Below are 20150 nucleotides of genomic sequence, written 5' to 3'. Positions count from 1 at the left end.
CCCCTCCTCTTTTTTCCCGTCTCTCTCCACTACTTCTCAGCCTCCTCCCCACCAATCCATCTCGACCCCTTCACACATTGTCGTCGCCTACAGCCGTCCGGAGCTGGATCTTGTTGCTGCCGGCTCCATGATGAGACCGGTCATCCCCAAACCCGAGTTGTTGCCACTAGAGCCTTCTTCTCGTGAAATAACTACTTGATTCAAGCAGCTGCGATGGAGCTCGAGTAACCAGCGCTCTAGCTCAGCCGTCGTCCTCTAGCCAACGATGCAACAAGTAGCCTTCGCCGCTACCCCTCCCCATGGTGCTTTGCCCGTTCCTGCCTTCCTGATGCTGGTTCTCCCCGCTGACCATGCGGAGGCTGGCCGGCGAGCTCTAGGAAGGCCGGTCCAACGTGGCGGGGCCAGTAGAGGCACATAGTCGGCATGGAGGCAGTGGCGTTGGCAGACTCCAAGCGCTAGAGCTAACGACAATGTTGGTGTTGGATGCTGGTGTCGCCACCACTGACAAAGTTGGCAGCCTTCTCTCTCGCTTGATCAGTGCGGAGTTCGAGTACGATGTCGGTGGCTTGTTGCTGCGGGCGGCGAGGAGTGGGTCGGGATGGATTGGTGGGGAGGAGGCGGGAAAGTGTTGGAGAGAGATGGGAAAAAAAGAAAAAAAAATAGAAGAGAGGAGGAAAGAGGAAGAAAATGAATCTAAGGGGCGGGCCCTACGCACGGATAGGGAAGATAGAAAACGAGACAACAATGGCATGGTTCCAATTTTGTAAAAATTTGAATGACATGGCTATAAATAGACTAATTATCTGAATAGGCACATTTGTAATGTCACGGATCAAATTAACCCTTGTTTCAAACTGCTCCATATGATTAGTGTGTGGCCGCATGCACCCTACCTAGTCCCTCGCGCAAAACATCACTAATAGTGCTAATGATGAAGCTTAGCATTAGCTTTTTATTAAAAAAACACAAATAATTTAGTTAAAAACAGTTTGAAGTTCTAATTTGTAGTTGAAAATTTTTAAACTCTGAGTTAAAAGTTTTCAGAATTTTAATTGAAAGTTTTTAAAATTTGAGTTGAAAGTTTCAAAATTTGAGTTAAAAGTTTTCAAGTTAATTTTGTTTCCATTTTTAAGTTTAAAGTTTTAAATATTACAGTTGAAGTTTGCCCTTGTTAAAAAAAAAAAGTTGAATTGACAGTGTCTTTTTTTTAAAATCACTTTCTAAGAAAAAAAATCACTTTCTATGAAAAAAAATCAAGTACGCCGTAGCCTTGCGTTTCATCCCCGTACAGCTCCACGATCGCGCGATTGTTTTAGCGCGTATGCCCGAATAAGGAATTCGGAAATTTCGCTACAGCTCATCTTCCATTACAGCGAAGTGTCAGCGGGCAGGAAGCAACAAATTTCAAATTCAATAGTCATCAATCAAAAACTTACAAGAAAATTAAATCTAATCTGAATCTGGTACCGTCATACCGACGGGTGTCAAAATTTCCCCCTTTTTCCCCTCAAAAAATCTCCCTTTTTGGCAAGAATGGAACCTAGTGTTTCTCTTCGACAGATAGGAGATGAAACGAGCAAAAACAACTACTACGGCCGAATCCTCACCAAGCACTGTACACGTCCAAAACTTTCCCTCCCAACTGCCAAGGGCCATCGGTTCAGCTATACAAAGCTTCCTTGCCCTATCTCTCTCTGTCCCTTCGTCTCCTTACTTGCTCTTCTTCTGCTTCCGGTTTTTTGTTTGCGTTCTCTTAGCAGCGAGCGCGCTGGCGGCGCTCTTCCCTTCGAGCTTCTTGGTCACCTTCATGACACTGCTCATGCCCTTGCGTGCCGCCGCTTTGCGGTCCGACCTGCGGTTCAGAAGCTTCCTGTCTAATGGCCAGTAGGCATACGGATCCATCTTGTCTTTCTTCTTGAGATCGCCACTGGCCTTCTTGCTGGTGTAGTCATGGCCAGTGTAGGCCCAGCCGGAGCTGGTCGTCTTCCTCCTCTTGACGGACTGGCTTCGGACCATGCTCCTGTCGTCGGCCTCGTCGTCTCGGGAGATAGGCTGCTTCTTTTTGCGCCTCTCCCGCTCTTCCCGCACAATGATACGCCCTTCAGGGTCCATCTCCACCTCATCATCATCTTCATCAGGCATAGCCCTCTTTTTCGTCGATTTGAGAGCCAACCGCACTGTTTTCTGGTCAAGTAAATCTAGGGGCTCGCCAGTTGACTGATCAATGAACTTCTCTAGCAAGCTCTTATCTGCTTGGCGCTTCCTGGTCGACCTGGAAAAATAACAGTTTGTGAGAAACACTTAAAATCCTCACAAACCAAGTGTGGCCCTATTGTGGCACATACCGTGTTGAAGCTTTTGTTCCAGTACGAGAAGCAACTGTATGTTGGGCAGAAAAGGGACCATTGGAGTCATCCTCATCACTTCCAAAATCAGAAAACATCTGTGTGTGATTCCATCTACTTTGTCTGCAGGGAGCATGACCAGGACAGTTGAACAGAAGTTAAATTTGTATAAATAGATGTGACATTCACGCCATCAGAACTATCAACAAATTCTCAGAACAAAAAAAAAACAATAAATGCACCACAATACCTTGTAGCTCGTGAGGTCATCGACATGTTATCCCCATCCTCAGAAGATTTAGATTTCCGCATTTTTCGCTCATTAATCTGTTTAACATTGCATGGAATTGTTGAGCATATTGACCAGATACAATCATACAACATTAACTGTCTATTCTTCAAGAGAAGAGCAAAGAAAAAATACTGTAAGTTACCTTCCTAATGTTGGTCAGCAATTTTATATGTTCTTCAGGCATCACAGCCTTCACAGCATCCAAACCACATTTTTTCACTAGAATTTCCATCAGTGACTTTATCTGGCAATAAGATAAGAGATGAATAGCAAGCTCCAAGAAAACAGCAGCAGTTTACATGTAATGTGATATATCATGCATATTTCACTCTTTTAGTTTCTCCCATGTCATATATTGTCTATATGAGTTGATATGAATATATCTAGTTATTAGAATAGTAAAAGTTCCACAGGACAAAAACAACCATATCATTGTTTGTGAGCGTTTATATAAATACCACCAGAAATGCCATTGCTTTATAGTATCAAAAGCAAATAGCCAGTACCTTCGCTTTGAAGGAATTCTTTGTATCAGTTTGCCAGCTCAGCAAACCCTCGACAACTCCTTTCAAATGCTCGTGCAATACATCGGCTTTAGATTTAGCCACCAAAGCTTTGATAAAACCTAAGTTGGCCTGAATAGGAAATATAGGGCTACTGTAAGGAGGTGAAGAGAATGATAGATAAGCTAATAAACCAGAAATGTGTTGTGTGCTGTACTTTGACAATCTCTCGGTTGTTCCTCTGCATGAGAAGAAAAGTTGATGGGAGGAGCTTGTATGCTACTCCAATAAGCTCAGAGAACTCATAAGTTAACCGAGCTAACCCAGTTACAGAAGCACTAATCGCATATGGAGTTTGACCAGCAAGACCACCAGCAACCTAAACATAAAAGTAGCACTGATAAATCAAATGTAATGCAGTTCGAGGTTGGTATGGCTCAGAGCCTCATATTTCATTAGTTTGGTCCTGTCAAGACATTTAAAAACAGTAATGACATAAAGTACCATGCCAAAGAACTGGTGCAAATTCTCCTTCCTCCCGTCATTTTCTGCATCTTCACAAGCACGTCCAATTTCAATAAGTAGATCATAAGCTCTGTTTCTTGTCTTCTTGTTAGCCTGTGAAGACACATCAAGTCATGATTGTTCATCTCGCAGCTGGCATTTATGTACCATACACATACTTTCAGAATCTGTCTAATCTAGCTATCCAAAAAAAATCACACAACTTAAACCAGAACTATGCCGTAGAACTGACGGTCTGAAACTTGCATGATATTGTCATTATTGTGGCACACAACAATAATTCAATACATCCAAGTCTATAATTCAGAACATAAAAAGTTACTTGAGTAGATATACTTCTGCTTCCAGAAAATGTAAGGACAGCTGCACATTACCACTTACCACAGGAAATAATCAAAATGCTACAGTAACGTTTCAAAGGGAATAACACACAAGAGTCAAATTAGGAGTGTGCTGTCGGCAGTATACATTTTAGCTTCCTATCTACATTAAAGGATCAGAAAAATATACAATCAATTACCTCCTTTAAGGCAAGAAGTATTTCAGTCAGGAATGAACCAATAATTTCCCTCTTTCCAAGCTTAGATGAATCCTGCAGATGTAGAGAACAGAGGGTTCCTGTTACAATCCGAGGGACAGTATCCACATCTGCCTAGCAAGTATAACATGTTTTTTCACTACCAACCTTCAAAATGTAAACAATAAGGTGATGCAGGCATTCAAGCCTGTAGCGCTTTGATGGAAATTGGCATGGCAAAGAAGAAATCATCAAGCCCAACAAGGTATCCAAATTCCGCTCAATAAACTCAGTATCCTGAAATGATAAACATTCATAAAGATTTCAAGTTATCTCTCTGTGATCTGCCATGATGATTCACATAAAGTGCAAACTGAAAACGGAGACATACCTTGAGCAGCATTGAAAGGACCTTGTATGCTCTCTTTTGAATCAATGAGTCAGTATCCTACGAGCGTGAGAAAAAATATCAGGTACAACACAACTTACAATTTTTTTTAAAAAAAAAGAACAGCTTGGATACTTGCAATATATCATATATGTACCTTAATTGCAGGTTTTACATAACTGAATAGCACATTGATCGATTTTGCAGCTAAACCAGGCATTAATGAAGCTGCAAAGTCCAACAGGAGAGCCCTACGATCCATCAAGGATTGAAATTAACAATCGGCTTCAACTGGAATCTAGACATGAATAAGAAGTAACAAGAATATAAATTTTGCGCAGACCTTGCCATGTTATTTGTGTTGGAATTAGCTTCGATTTGCATTGAACTATCATTCTTTTGTTCTGCATTAACAGCTTTTGTGGCATCCAACAACTTCCTTATTGCATCAAGAAAGAACCTGCCAACAGTGTCTTTCTCTGATATGGAAGCTATATCACTTATTGCAGGCTGTTCAATAAAGAAGGAACAAGTCACATTTATGCTTGTACATGATATAAAAACAATCAACAAAACAATCCAATTATTAATCCTCAACAACAATTAACACCCAAAGGTTCAAAGTTCCCCACTGTGATCTATTCGGATGAAGTCATTAGATTATTATCAAACATTTCAAATTTTGACCTGTCGGCTGATCATAGAAGAAATCAACTTCCAGAGCCAAATCAAACAATTCCCGAAAGTACAGATCCTTAGAGCCCAGCAAGCAGATGGCACAATATAGAAGGCATCAACAATATACCTGTAGAAGTCCAATAGCATCATTTGAAGAAGCTAAGAATATAGAACATAGAACTTCCAAAAACTTTGAAGAGAAAGCCCGTATTGCTTTTAAGTTTTCCTCTGCAAACTCTTTCGTATAGCGTTCTTTTGCTCTTCTTTCAGATTTGCTTATTTCATCCTCAGCAAGTATGGCCTCTTCAACAGGAACTGACAATGCTTCCTTGTTTTGTTTAATCAAAACCTAAAATATACAAGCCAAAAAAAAAGAAAAATAAGCTCAAAAGCATAACTTAAACAGAAGTACTTGCAATATAGAACTAACCAGATGCAGTGTGAAATACCTGAATACTAGAACAAATGATACCACGCAAGTCAAGCTGGTTTTTAAGCGTGTCGCACAAAACATTCTGCAGAGCTCTAAAGTGGATTGAGGTATCACGTGCATAATTGCAGCACGATGGTAACAAAGACCATAGTGAATACACATAACCTTCTGCTCTCTTGGCGGAGAAAAGCTTATCTTCCTTTAAAAGCTGTTCAATTGAAGATGTTGGAAACAGTCAGTGCAGTTTAAAATGAAAGTGCTTAATCTGTTTTTGCTTTAAAACTATTAGGATTTTCAAAAAAAATGGACGATACCTTTGGAATGTTCTTCTCTACAGCTCTAATAATGTCCCGAATATCTGTTAAGAAAAATTGTAAACTGGCACCAACAATGTGCTTTTCTAAAATGGGGAAGATCCATTCATTTTCATCAGATATTGAATGAATCTGCAGGATTTTAAGAACGTTCTTTGGTCCCATAGCAGCAACAGCTGAACCAAGACATGAATCAAGCTGCAAATAAATGCATATGAAGGTAAGCCAGGAGATAACCAAACATACATGGAGTAAACAAAGTTAGTTGCATGAAAGGTATAAATTTGTTTATATTATGCTGAAGGACAATGGTGCTTTTTCTATGGGAAAAGTTACCTGCTTCCGGAAAGAGAAGTCATCGTCTGACAAGTTTTGCATGTCTGCCAAGTTCTTAAGTGCTTCAGGCAAAAGGTCAGCTGACGATTCTCCTGTAGTTTTGCATTAGAGATCAGTACAGGAACAATTATCACAAATAATCAAGCAACTAATTACCAATAGCATAATTCAATTTAACAAAAACACCTTTGGATAAAGGTTGTTAATGGCTCAAGAAAGAGAGTCCAACACAAAAGATGTGAACAAGAAGCTACATTGAATCTTAATGCTCTGACCAGAGGAGCCAGATTACTAAAATAGAGACTCTCATATTATTCCTAAGCTATTGAATGATGAGGATATGCTAACGTAGTGGTATACTTACCCAATTTGTCAAATGCCATTGAAATCACATGAAATGATTTGTCCCAGACATCACCGTACCGGACATTTAGCAAGCCCTCTAGGATAGCACATATCTTCTCTATGGTTGTGGGATCAGATCTTATCCCTGGATGTCTAGACTTAATCTGGGTAATTCCCTGTAAGATCATGCTTTCATCGATGCAGTCTTCTATTAAACTTTTGAAAGCCTCCACAGCAGAAAATCTTGCTTCTTCAAATTCACTTGCCAATATATCTGGCGAACAATTTACAACAAGACTTTTACACAAAAGACATAATATGACTTACTAGGTATAATTGATCAACTTAAAGGTGCCAAGTTTTGTGAGAAGAACCAACCTCCAAGTGAAGTAAATACTAGTGGAAGCTTTACAACACATATGTTCTTATTCTGATTATAAATTTTTCTAGTAGCAACATTTAGAAGCCTTGCAATTGAAGCCATTTCATCCCCTGATTTTCTTTCAACAGAGACAGATAGCCCCAAAGAGCATACTATATCCAGTAGCACGTCAGATTTAAGCTGTACAGTTGGACTGTCGCCAACAGCATGCAGAATCTCCAATATGCTCCGTGTCAAGATTGGTTGGTGCAGATCCAACAGAGCTTTAAAATATTTTATGATGGTATTGGAAGGTTTTGATGACATAAGAGGGAGGCAGCATTTTAAAGCATTCAGAATATACAAGACTTCCTTAGCCCCCTTAGGTCCGCCTTCTGCTACATCTGTGTTTACAGCATTGGATCCACCAGCAAGCAGTAGAAAACGCTCAAAACATCTCGTTATTCCTTCACTCGCAGGGACCAAAACAGCTTGCCTCTGGAAACTGAGCAGAATATCTCGCAAGCATGAATGAGACTGCTTCCTCACCTACAGCCCCATCAAAGCAAACTATGAATGATTTTTCAGCATGATACAGAGCAATTGAATTTTGATACGAGTAAAGCTAACAACATGAACAAAATCTGCTGAGCCAAGAATACAATGTGTGCAGTATCCTTCTTCGATTATTACTCTCTCCAGTCAAATTTATTTGACATCGGGAGAAATGAGTTTAGTTATATTATTTTACTATGAGGGAGTATGACTCTAAAATTATGAAGTCTAGAATTTCCCATTAAACTAAACGGTATTCTGCATCCTAAATCAGATTAACTGAAACAGCATTGGATGCCCAGTAAACCTTATCAGTATATCACAACAAGTTACACAGCAGTGCATATTTACCCGCATAAGTAATAATTTTGACAGCAACATAGTTGAGAGAATTGGTATTTTGCTAGTACCTTAGGCCGGGGATCAACTGCTAGACGTAGCACCACCCCATAGAGCGGCTCCACTGCCTCCCAGTTCGCCTTCTCCCCAGCCGAGATCAAGTGCGCGAGGCACCTTACCCCAGCCCTCACACCGGAGTCAGGCGTCGAAGGGAACTCGAGCACCCGCACCACGTCGTCCGCGACCTCACGCCCCCGGGCGCGCGCCACGGCTGGAGGCAGCGCGGGCACCGCGGCCGAGAGGAACGCGAGGAGCGCGCCGGAGACGTGCCGGTCCGCGGCCCCGGCCCCCGCGCGGGCCAGGGGCGCGAGCGCCGCGGCCGCCGCGGCGAAGTACGCGACGGGGGTGGCGGCGACGCCCTGGTCCCTCACGGCCTGCGCCATGGCGGCGGCGGTGGCGCAGAGGTGCTGGTCGTCCTCCCGCGGCGACCCGCCGAGCCGCGCCAGGACGGCCGCGGCCAGGTCGGGCTCCCCGTCCATGAGGGAGAGCTCGTCGTCTCCGGTCGCCGAGCGCGGCGTCTGGGGGAGCTCGCCCGTGTCGACGTCGGCCATGGCGGGCGGCGGGAGGTGGCCGGTGGCGGGGAGGCGGGGAGGCGAATGCGTTAGGGTTTTTGGCGAGGCGTGGGAGTCGCACACGGGTTGAGTGGTTTTGCACTTTTTGCAATGTGTTGGTGGGCCCGACCCACTAACGGGCCATTTCTGTATCATTAATGGGCTGTGTATTCCTTGTTCAAAATGTCTTGGATGGGCCTAGATACGGATCTGTATAACGTAATGGGCCTTACGAGGCCTAGATTGGGCTCTACAATCGCTTACACCCTCTGTAGGAATAAGTTCATCTGAGAGAGGAGGTAGAAGAGGAGGGGTGATAATGATACGTGGGGCTCACGTGGGCCCATCATTTTTAAATTATTTTTTTGTGTAACTGACATGTGGGGTCACAAATTTTATTATTTTCCAAATCAAATTGTCGCGTAAGCGCCACGTAACTGCCACGTCATATGAAAACTGAGTCAAATTAGCCACGTAAGCGCCACGTCAGCGAAAACCGTCGTACAAACCACCATGAAATTTATATTGCACCAGTTTTGACAGTTAAGGGACCCGTTGTATCTGGGTTTTTCGGTTGAAGGACGAAAATCAGATTCGTTGATAGGTTAAGGGACCTCAGATGAACTTATTCCGTCCTAAAATAAGTTCATTTGTGGGTTTCTGGGTCCAACGTTTGACCGTCCGTCTTAATTAAATGCTTTTTATGATTAGTAATTTTTGTTGTTATTAAATGATAAAACATGAATAGTACCTTATGTGTGACTTTTTTTAAAGTTTTTTATATTTTTTAAATAATACGGAGGGTCAAACGTTGTACACAGAAACCCACAAATAAACTTTTTTTGGGACGGAGGTTATAGCCTTGTAAGTTGAAATGAATTAACACTTCGAATGGACGTGCTAAAATAGTTCCATGTCTATTGTCTTATTCCCTGTATCTCAAAAAAGAAATGCAGAGCAGAAGATTGGTGTTTGTTCCACAAAAAATTGAAAAAGGATTGCATGTCTTCCCAAACAAGAGTCTTCGGTGAGGAAGATGGGACTCATTGGCTCTGGTGGTAACAACTTTCAACTTTGGTAGCCTGGAGTGTCCAATATAAAGTGGTGTGTTTAGTACAAACAAGAAAAATAAACAAATAAATAAAAAGAAGTTTCTAAGAAGGGTGAAAAAAAAAAGGTTACATGCTTAGAACAAATCAAAAAATGCTTCTAGAATGTAGTTTTTTTAAAAGCTTCAGCTTCTTATTTTGTTTTTTTCCCTTCTATTTGCATAAGCCAGTCTGGCTGATTGCGTCGTGTAACTATAACTATTTTCTTCTAATATATTGACGTGCAATCCTTTTACGCGTTCGTGAAAAAAAATACTTCTAGAATGAGAAGGTTCTAAGAAAAACTGAAAGAGAAAGTCGAAAGCTCGTTTTAAATTGAGATCATTTAAGGGTCAAAGTGATTTTAAAGACTTCTTAAGATACGAATAGAATCAATGGATGAGGACCGAGAGGAAGAAAAATGACTAGAAATTACAACAGTGAGTCTTAAACTAGCTACAGCGCATGTCTTAAGACTTAAGTTATGCTTATCCGGTCAAAGAGACTGATAGTACGAGGTAGGTCAAGGAAAATGAAATGCTGAGGTCTACCATCCCAAACCAGAATGTCCTAACCAACTTGAAACCCTAATGGTAATATATTCACACACTGTTACAGAAAAAAAATGCCATCTTCTCCCAAGTAAAAGCAAAATGGTCCTCCCAACGAAGCACAAAGAAACAGTTATTACACTGAAGAACCTCATGGTTGTTGGGGACAGTAGCCACACAACATTCCTCTTCCTGCCAAACATTCTCTCTCCAAGCTTCTTTCCAACAGGAGTAGGCTATCTGCAGCTCTGCATCTGCACCAAAACGCAAATTAAAGCTGCTGCATCAGCAATCTCAGCATGGCAGACAGGAGTAAACCACCCATGGAGCTAGGTACGCACGCATGCATTGACCCTCTGCCTAAACCAATCCAATCAAAATTCTATCAAATTCGCAACTGGGCACACACGGATTATCGATTTACTTATCAGCATCAGCGCCCATGTCCACCCGACAACAGCGAGCGCGCGTGCATTTGTTTAGCCACAAAAACACATCACTCTCGCTGATGCCACCGGCTCTCAACTCTGTCCGCGACTGCACTGTCTGCATCTGACGACACCCCGCGTTGCCGATTAGATGCCAATCCCCAACCACATACACGCCAAATTGTCGCGTAAATTGCATATTTATATAGTTCTATACGCCCTAAATTGGCATACAAAAATGGTATTTACAAATTAAAAAGTTCTGCGTTTGAGCACTGACATCACATCAGTTGCCGCGCGTGCATTTGTTTAGTGGTGATATGATAGCCAGGCACTGGGCTCTCAACTTTTTGTCCGCAACTCGTCGTCGTCTCTCCTTCTGAGATTGTATAGCCTACTTGATCAGCTGTTCAAATAGTTAATTTAGTTTCTACTTGATCAGCAGTGTTCAAATGGTTAATTATCACCATAAAGATAAGAACTACACATAAGTGAGGAAAGACTAGTTTAGTCGGCCAAGATTAGGTTAAAACATGTGGCTAACCATTAACAAAACCCCCAGTTGCTGCAGGCTTTCATCTCGATCGCTTGATCAGAGTCATACAATCGTTTACGGTCGCCGTCCAAGGGCCGGGCCGACGGGCGGTTAAACTAGCCTTGACGCTGCCATCATCTCCAGGTAATCAAAGCGGCTTTTTGTCAAAAGTTAAACTCGAATGATCCCTCTAATTAAATTCACCTCTGACAGCGACTAACACAAGTCACACAGACAGAGATTTCATCTCGGATTAATTATTAACTGATGAACTGAACTCTGGGTTTTTAGGTTGATTAACTGATGAACTCGGATTAATTGGATTGGATGGATGGATGGGGATCCGAGGTTTGGTGGTCTGCCTTTGATCGATGAAAAAGAAGAAAACTTTAATTTCGAGAGGCAGGTTTGGGCTCCCTTTCACAGAGAAAGTTAGGTCTTTTTAGACAACCATGTCTTCCTACCACATGTACTATGCTTTTGCCCGCCTATATATACGCCACATCGCTTGCAAGTTGCAGCCATCACCATGCAATTCCTCTACCTCTCCCAGCTCTCCTCTCCTCCTCCAATGGCGAGAGAGAGGCTAGGGCCTAGCTAGCTCTAGCCCTAGGAGAAGAACTGAAGAAGGAGGGGTGAGCAAACCGTGCTGGAGAAGCAGGGCACGTGCTCGACGGCGGGGCTGGCTGGCCGGCCGGCTTGCAGCATGTGCGCTCCTTCTCCAGCATGGCTTCTCGCCCCGTCGATCGCCGCGGCGGCGCCGCCATTAGAGTGGGGGCTTGAGCTCGTGATCGATCGAGCTAAGTAGCACGTCCATGGATGGATGGATGGATCGGCCATCGAAATTCGCCGATGCATTGTAAGTAGAAGTGTTCTAAGTGTTGTTTATGTTTTCTTGATTGGATCTTATGAATGCAGCTGATACCTAAGCTAGCTAGCTGGTCTAGCTGACGAGTTAGTCAGAAACGAGGTCCTACAAGGTGATCGAATTCTTGACCTTTGAGCCAATTTGTCGCTAGAAAGTCATGGAAACTCGTGGAAATTTGCCTGAAAACTTTTGAGGTAAACAGGATACTGACGAGTTAATTTGGTCATTAATATGGTGTGTTAATTAGCTAGCTGAGCCCATAGGAAGGTTCAGAGACACATCTGAAATGGATCACCTGATTTTGACCAAATGGTATATATATGGACTTTTTAATTTCTCCTGTCAAAGTTAATTCCTTTCTCCACCAATGGATAGATCGAGTTAGTTCCATCGAAAGTTATACTTTTCCTCAAAGTTTGTACAGTAGCATCTATTAATAGCATGTAGTTATATGTAAGCAAAGTATGCTTATGGACAGACAAGGTGGGTATCACTGTGAGCAAAGCAAGACCTAGAACTTAGATGCATGTTCCTGAACAAGAAAAAAGGAACTTGCAGAGAGCTAGCTACTGATTTTCATACTGTCCTCGTTAAGCATGACAAAGTGACAAAGACTTTCAGAGAGAGAAAGCAAAGATGCAGGTGAGGGAAGCCAACAGTGTTTGATGTTGGTTGGTCCTACACGCATGGAAAGCTCAGGTATGTTCTTCTCAGTGCTAATATGCTGTTCCAGTAAGAGGTAGCTAACTGTCTTAGTTAAATCACACAATAGTGTTCTTGAGAATATTGGTCATGGATGATAGCATGGTATTAACTAATATTCCGTTCCAGTGAGTATATAGACGGTTCCTATACGGCAGAAACCATGAGATGCTTCTACACATGTACAAGCAGATTTACCTCCAACAAAACACACATGTACGATCAGAAGGCAACGAATGATAAGAAGTATGTTTAATTTACTACTTCATATAGTGTCTTATTAGATGCACTATATTTGGTGATAAACTGATAATCCTAGCCGTCTCTCCCAGCGGAAGTGCACAAATGAGTACTGTTCCTAGCATGCATGTTTGTTACAATGTTTTGATCTGAATGTCAATTTGTAGAGAAAAGAGCTACATATACAAATTATAAGTAGAGAGCATACATCACTAGGGGAAAGCATGTTCAGCTTTTTACTCATGTTTGGAATGACCTTCATCACATTTAATTAACCAAAGCTAAAAATCACAAATATATATTCTGAAATTTCGCTAACAAAGTGAATGTTCTGAAACATGCACGAGTGCTAATTTCCAACTAACCAGTTCACGACATATATATTGTGGATGGACAGTTCTCATTTTCATGGTACAGTATGCAAACAGGTAGTTGCCAAAACATAGACTGTTAAGATAAGAACATCAGAAGAAAACATAAACACGCCATCATACGTACAGAAGTATCTCCAAATCTGCTCTTCTTGCATCCTGATTGGTCTATGGAATATCCTTACTGTATCAAGGAATAGTATTCAGATAACAACATTTCACCTCTTTGAAATTTGAATCAAGATGATGCAAGGGTTTCTGATTTCTGAATATTTCAGGCAGCGACCTAATTTCCACACTGGTCTATATTTACAGTAGTAATAACTGTCTATTCCCAGTTCTTCAGATCAGCTCCTGCCACAGTTGAATGATCGAAACGAGAAGAACGACCGATGAGCTGTGACCAAAAAAAAACAGACAACATTAGTACAGAGGCAGAAAGAAACAAGAATGATCTGCAAAACACACAACAAAATCAAAACATTTTTTTTCACCTTTTGGTGATTTCTCCTGTGGGTCTATCTCATGCAGTTCAGACTTTGCAGGAGATGCAACCACAAGGCTTTGCAAAGAGCAACCTGCAGAGTTAAAACATGCAAAATGCGTTTGAAAATTCACATTAACAAGCATCAGAAATCTACCACAACATATCATGTACTAGTAATTACTAATTGTCATGTACTCTATGGAAGAACATGAAATTTGATTACCCTGTGGAGAGGCGGCAATGGCATAGCCATGGTCCATGTCGTCGGAGGCAGCGTCCGAGGAGGCCATCCTTGGCTTGATCGTCTCACCGGACGGCCACCCTCCGCTGCCGCTGTCGTCGTCGGCCACCGAGGGCACCGACGGCGAGGTGCAGTCGATGACGGTGACATCCTTGCCTCGTCTGTTCTTCTTCCCGAAGCTCAAGAAGCTCTTGAATCCTCGCGACCGCGCCGCGCCGGAGACCCTGGCCGGCGGGGTGGACATCGTCGTCGTCGTCATCGCCATCAGGGCGAGCTTGTCGGCGCTCTGCTGCCGCTTCTTGCGCAGCAGCGCGGCGTCCTCCTCGAGCAGCCTCTCGATGGACGGAGCTCGCGAGATGTAGGAAGCTGGCGCGCTGCTGGGAGGGGAGCCGCGCCCTGACCTGATGCCGGAGAAGGAGGAGGAGGAGGAGGAGGAGGACTCGTCGGAGCTCTCCCTCGCCGGTGCCTCTTCCGCGACGATCGTCGTCGCGCTCTCTGCCGCGACGGCGTCCGACGGTGGAGCCGTGGTCTCCTCGCCGCGCGCGGCGGCGTCGCTGTTATTCTTCTCCACCTCCAGCTCTGCAGGTTTGGCATCTGAGACAGCCAAAGCTTCAGAACGCCTCGCCATGGCATCCTCCTCCCCCTCGACGTCGTCCTTCTTGACGTAGACATAGCTCGGCTCGGTGTCCGAGTCACTGGTGATCTCTCCATTCGCCAGCTTCTGGGGAGACACCGTGACCTCCTCGGCGTCGTGCTCGCCGACACGCTTCGCCTCGGCTTCACGGTCGTATGATCCACCGTCCACTGCCTCGCCGCAGTCTGAATCCGGCGAGGCGGCGCGGGCATTCGCTGCCGCCGCGCCAGCGAACGGTGACGGGGGAGAAGCATTCCCGGTTTCGCCATGGACAGTAGCCTGCTCGGTCGAACAGCTCTGCGCCGGTGCAACCGCGGCACAGGTGTTCGACAGAACCGCCTCCTTGAGATTCTCCAACCCGCCGGAACTCGACCGCCGGGGCAGGGAGCGCGGCGGCTTCGGCTTCGTCGTCCCACCCTTGGCAGATGATGAGCCATGCTCTTTCGCCGTCGAGCTCCTGTGCCCTGAGAACACCCTGGGTTTCGGCGCGGTCGTCGTCGCTCCGCCGCCGGTGACCCGCGCTACTCGATGGCTGCCGGCGCCCGCCGTGGTGGGTCGCTCTGACGTCGGCGGCGGCGGCGGCTCCTGCGACAGCGCTCGCCGCGCCCCGGCGTCGGGGAGGCTGCTCTTCGTGGCGGTGGACGAGAAGCTCCTGGTGCGTGCGTGCTTCTTGCCGGAGATCCTACTCGCCGGAGCAGCCACGTCGGATCTTCTCCTCTTCTCGCCGTCTTTCCCAGCTTTCTGTAGTACACGCCACCACACCCGATTAAACAACAACCGAATGTATTATTTAAATGTTTTTTTAATATACGACGCTGTAACTTTTTCATAACCGTATTACAGTTTATCTTATTCATTTTTTTAAATATAAAAAATTTAAATCGTATTTTAAAAAACATTTGACAATAAATAAATAATAGTTACATAAATTGTTTTGAATATGATGAATGATCAAACAGATTTTAAAAAGTTAAAGACATCATATATTAAAAAACATAAGTATCAAATATATAAAAAAATTACGATTACACGAAAAACACATACACACATAATTTATTTTTTACAATTATACAGAAAACTCATATGCACACAGAGCACCACCACGTAGGGAATGTTTCACGTGGCAACGTGTAAGCTAGGGCAGATACAATTGACAGCGAAACCTAATAGTTGACCGATGCGACAGCAATATATATATTTTATAAACCCAATAGTCCAACAAGTAACTCTCATTTTGGACGGTGTAAAAACAATCTCTTTCGACAAGTTCGACATGAATATATATATTTTTTTATAAAAAAAAAGAGAAACAAGTCCATGCTCACGCAGTCAAGCACGGTTCCAATTTTTTTTCTCTTTTACGGACGATGAGTCGAGCAGTTGACGAAGCATGCGTTTGCACGGGAGCGCACGCATTCACAGGGAAGGACTCGCAGACTTGAGATGAGAGATATCATCAGGAATACACGTACGATTTATTGACACACGGAGTGTTGATGCTGCCTTGCTTGCTGCCTGCGCATGCAGTTTCTTCCCGGGACCGGGAGTTAACTCCTTGGCAGAGATATGTGCTGCAGCAGAAAGTGCTGAACAAGGATTTGGTCGTGAACCCACCATTTATCGTTTCACGTGAACCCTTGTGCCGTACTAAAAATTTTACCACTTTAGGTCCCGTTTCGAATGGTGAAATAATTAATCTTCTGAAAATTGAACTGACCTCTACGAAACACTATTCTTTTTCGCGAAAGCGCTACGAAATACTATAAAGAATTCTGCAGTCTAAAGATGACCATTAGTTATTAGATTTACTAAACAACACATAGTTAGCTTATTTTAGCCTTTTAGGACGGATGAAGTATGTGCCATGAATCAAATCTTGGCATATCCGGTTTCGTAGTACAATAATTTTTTTAGGAGGGAGGGTATAGGCTATAACACGTAATTTAAAACTAGAACGAATTAGTTTTGACTCTCTCAAGAAAAAATTTCAGAACGAAAACGTGAGAGGGGGATTGATCAAAGAGAATGCAGTTGCATACTTGCATGCACAGGAAGCATCGATCTAGGGATTTTTTTTTTCAGCGAAAGATAGAAGGATTCATCAATCATGGAATGGCATGCAGATTGCAGAAACGCAACGTCCAAACTATTTGGGTCAATCAATCATATCCTAGAAGGCTAGAAGCAACTTAGCAACTTGAGACCCGTTAAAAACGACCCGCGCTTGTTAAGTTGCAACAAAGAGACGGAACGTGTCGTGCCGGCGACCGCAAGCAGAAAACGACCTTTTTGGCAACGGAATTACCTACCTCTCGGACTCCGGCCGCGCCGCCGCCGTCGTCGTCCGTCGCCGTGGCGGTGGCGGTGGCACAGCCGGCGGCGCGACGCTCGAGCTGCGCCCAGAGCGCCCTGACCTCGGCCTCCTTGCGCTCCATGCGCGCGCGCCACCCTTCCCGTTCCCGCAGCCGCTCGTCCCTCCGCCTCGTGTACGCCTCGTACCTCCTCCCCCTCACGTCGCCGCCGTCTCCGTCCCCCTCCTCCTCCTCCTCCTCCTCCCCGCCGCCACCGCGGGCATCGGCGCCATCGTCGTCGCCGCGGGGCGCGCCGCTCCTCTCCGCCCGCCGCTGCTTGTACCCGGCGAACTGCCGCTCCAGCTCCGCCGCCATCGCCCACAGGTCCACCTCCCCACCATCTAGCGGCATGATCGCGACGATGCCGGCGACGGCGAGATCGATCGATGGGATTGACGAGGCCGGCGCGTCGCGTCGCGCGCGGTCGTGGGCGCACGCACACGCGCGGGCGGAGCGGCGACGACGGGTGGGTTTGGTTCGTTTTTTTTTTTTCTCTTGTACAGGTGGCGCGCGCGGTGGGAGTGGATATTTGGGGAGGCCGCGGGCGGGCGGTGGGGACGGTTGGGCGGGTCTGGGTCAGGCCGGCGAGCGGGTTAGGTCCAACGCTGCTTATGCTTAGGTAATCCACCTTGTAGCCATCGTCCGTCCGCGCGCATGACGCCTTCTCCGCACGGCGTATTCGGGCCGCCGCCAGCTTCGTGCAGTTTGGCACGGTTTTTTTTTTTCGCAAGGATTTAAACGTGTTCTTTTTTTTCATGTCTTAAGGCTAAACCGATCTATGCATTGTTTTTTTATAAATACAGAACAGACACAAGCACCCACAACGCACACACACACTCATCTTTATAAACGCACACACGCATACCTTACCTCTGTGAGCACATTCGAAAGATTGGGTCGGCATATCTTAAAATTGACGAAGTTACCATTGGAGTCTCGCTACCACTGAAAGAATAATTTGGAACGTAGCCTACCATTAAAAGAATAGTTAGCTATAAATACGAGCAATAAGGAACTTAATCAGTTGAGCTACGCACGCTTCATCTGACGTATGCATTGTGATTAGTCAGTGTTAGAGAATGTAGTTATACAACGAGAGGTCACAAACACCACGCATCTATGCACACCTGCATTGCTTGGTACTCCTGTTTCGCGAGAGTAACATGGACATGGTAACGTGCGAAACCTAGGCATGTACTGTACCCTGTCATTTGCCGCTGCCAATCCAGGATCGACACACCCGTCGTCAGAAAGACAGAGATCCGTTTCTTCTGCTCTCGCCCCGGGTGCGCTTTGTCCAAGAGAATGAAAATCACAGGTGACGAAACGATCACCAAGAACAGGGAAGAAATTCAGTTCAGCGTATAGCATCTTCTCTCGCTGTGCCTGATCTCTCTCTGATGAGCATTTAATATCCCTGACCTGAGTTGGATAGGTATAGGAGCATCCGATGCAGAGGTAACTGTAAGTCTGTCTGAATATTCAGATGAGGAATTTTTGCTCCTGTGCTCTGATCTCCAACAGGCCGGCCCCGGGTAGGAATACACCCTCTGCTTCTCGCCTCTGCTCGATCTGCACTGAGTCTGTATAGCCTCTGGCTCCTCCAATTAAGCTGCTGTGTTTGTCACGAGAATGGAGTGCCATGGACGCATGGTTGGAAGCAAATCACCTATAGTAGGCCGTGTTTAGTTCCATAATTTTTCTTCAAACTTCTAACTTTTCTATCACATCAAAACTTTTCTACACACACAAACTTCCAACTTTTCCGTCACATCGTTTCAATTTCAATCAAACTTCTAATTTTAGCGTGAACTAAACACACTCACCCGTAGTATAGTACTCCGAACATGTATGACAAGAGAAGAGACCTTATGAGGGTCAAGTTATCTTCAGAGTCTAGTATAGTACTCCGAACATGTATGACAAGAGAAGAGACCTTATTGGGGGTCAAGTTATCTTCAGAGTCAGAAATGCTTTGTTCTATAGGAAAACAATATGCCAATATACCTTGTTGCACCGGTGTGCTCCCGATCTCTCGGATTCCTCTTCGCCCCACCTGCTTCTGCATTCTGCATTGTGGGGTTCAAAAGCTCTATCTATCTCGACATGTTCTGGGTATAGTAATGTGTTGGAGCAGGAACCTGTACTACTAACCTAACATGCATACACACATTCAACAGATGCACACTATTTTGGAAGTAGATTTTTGTCCCTCGTGGAGATATCCCCTCGTTTTGTACATGTAGTTCAAAAGTTATACTTTTTTTAAATAATATCAAGATAGATCAATATATGATATATATTTTCACAAGATAGATTAATATGTGATATATCTTTTCACAAACATGCGAGTTAAAATTTAACTTATACAATTCGAAACAAAAATAACAAATATGACTGTGAATTACGTGTTCTATTCATAATTAAATTTGTTATTTTTATTTCTACTTGTATAAGTTGAATTTGAATTTGCATGTTTGTGAAGCGACATATCACATATTGATCTATCCTACTAAATTTTTTAATTACTTTTTAAGTGACATATAAAAATAAGGGGATATCCCCTTAAGGGATGATTTGAGTTTTCCCACTATTTTACACTTTGCTAGCATATTTTCTATAGAGCAATGCTACACGTACTAAATTTTTCTTACTAAACATTTACTAACAATCATCTCAACCGTTTGATTAAATAGATGGAAGTTATAAAAAATCTAGATGTACTCATAGCATGACACATCAGTGTTAGTAAGAATTTAGTAAGAAAAAATTAGTACGTATAGCCTTTTTCTTTTCTATATATGCAAATTAAGCACGTGGATTCTAAGTGGATATACTGAAAATCGACAAGAGTACAAAATATAATAAACAGTTGATTACCTTCGAATCCAAAGCTTATATTATAATAACTATGTGATATCGATCAACTGATTACGTAGGTATACTCATATGCAAAAGGACAGCAATGTCGGCACGGGGACAACAAAAGCAAATGCATAACATTACTATAGTAGCATAAAACAAAAAAAAAACTTTTTGAGTGACAAATTTCTCGTTTCTTACTTATCAACCGGTTTACGGGGCACACACGATAATGACTTGACATTGATCA

The 20150-nt window shown here is 43.9% G+C and overlaps 2 protein-coding genes across 3 annotated transcripts; both read right to left on the bottom strand.

Moving 5' to 3' along the window:
* Nucleotides 1-1386: 1386 nt before the first annotated feature.
* On the bottom strand, nucleotides 1387-8622 carry LOC4330930 (uncharacterized). Its single transcript, XM_015771474.3, has 19 exons — nucleotides 8003-8622; nucleotides 7055-7586; nucleotides 6696-6950; nucleotides 6332-6423; nucleotides 5996-6193; nucleotides 5698-5889; nucleotides 5376-5597; nucleotides 4914-5080; nucleotides 4728-4821; nucleotides 4574-4630; nucleotides 4351-4479; nucleotides 4186-4257; nucleotides 3645-3758; nucleotides 3358-3519; nucleotides 3144-3272; nucleotides 2780-2881; nucleotides 2596-2672; nucleotides 2346-2468; nucleotides 1387-2272 (listed from the first exon to the last, which is right to left on the bottom strand). Exons 1-19 carry the CDS (start codon nucleotides 8540-8542, stop codon nucleotides 1711-1713), a joined length of 3819 nt encoding a protein of 1272 aa, XP_015626960.1. The 5' UTR covers nucleotides 8543-8622; the 3' UTR covers nucleotides 1387-1710.
* A 4661-nt stretch (nucleotides 8623-13283) lies between these two features.
* LOC9267442 (uncharacterized) lies at nucleotides 13284-17588 on the bottom strand. 2 transcript variants are annotated; one of them, XM_015768467.3, is made up of 4 exons: nucleotides 16997-17588; nucleotides 14036-15428; nucleotides 13820-13903; nucleotides 13284-13722 (listed from the first exon to the last, which is right to left on the bottom strand). In XM_015768467.3, the coding sequence occupies exons 1-4, from the start codon at nucleotides 17387-17389 to the stop codon at nucleotides 13673-13675; spliced, it is 1920 nt and encodes a 639-aa protein (XP_015623953.1). In that variant the 5' UTR covers nucleotides 17390-17588; the 3' UTR covers nucleotides 13284-13672. The 2 variants fall into 2 exon arrangements, with proteins under 2 accessions (XP_015623953.1, XP_066164026.1); XM_066307929.1 differs by lacking the exon at nucleotides 13820-13903 and having other exon boundaries at nucleotides 16997-17534.
* Between the last annotated feature and the right edge of the window lie 2562 nt (nucleotides 17589-20150).

This window comes from Oryza sativa, chromosome 2, assembly GCF_034140825.1.
Source record: "Oryza sativa Japonica Group chromosome 2, ASM3414082v1".
NCBI lineage: Eukaryota > Viridiplantae > Streptophyta > Magnoliopsida > Poales > Poaceae > Oryza > Oryza sativa.
Note: the sequence above shows the minus strand (reverse complement) of the source record. Positions and strands in the feature narration are given on the sequence as shown.

Excerpts from the sequence above, each read along its gene's own strand:
- LOC4330930 (XM_015771474.3), bottom strand. The coding sequence starts at position 8,542 with ATGGCCGACGTCGACACGGGCGAGCTCCCCCAGACGCCGCGCTCGGCG. Across the intron at positions 7,587-8,002 it reads CAGTTGATCCCCGGCCTAAG|GTGAGGAAGCAGTCTCATTC; the intron begins GTACTAGCAAAA and ends ATGGGGCTGTAG. Across the intron at positions 6,194-6,331 it reads ACTTCTCTTTCCGGAAGCAG|CTTGATTCATGTCTTGGTTC; the intron begins GTAACTTTTCCC and ends ATTTATTTGCAG.
- LOC9267442 (XM_015768467.3), bottom strand. The coding sequence starts at position 17,389 with ATGCCGCTAGATGGTGGGGAGGTGGACCTGTGGGCGATGGCGGCGGAG. Across the intron at positions 15,429-16,996 it reads GCGCGGCCGGAGTCCGAGAG|AAAGCTGGGAAAGACGGCGA; the intron begins GTAGGTAATTCC and ends CGTGTACTACAG. Across the intron at positions 13,723-13,819 it reads ACAGGAGAAATCACCAAAAG|CTCATCGGTCGTTCTTCTCG; the intron begins GTGAAAAAAAAT and ends TTTTGGTCACAG.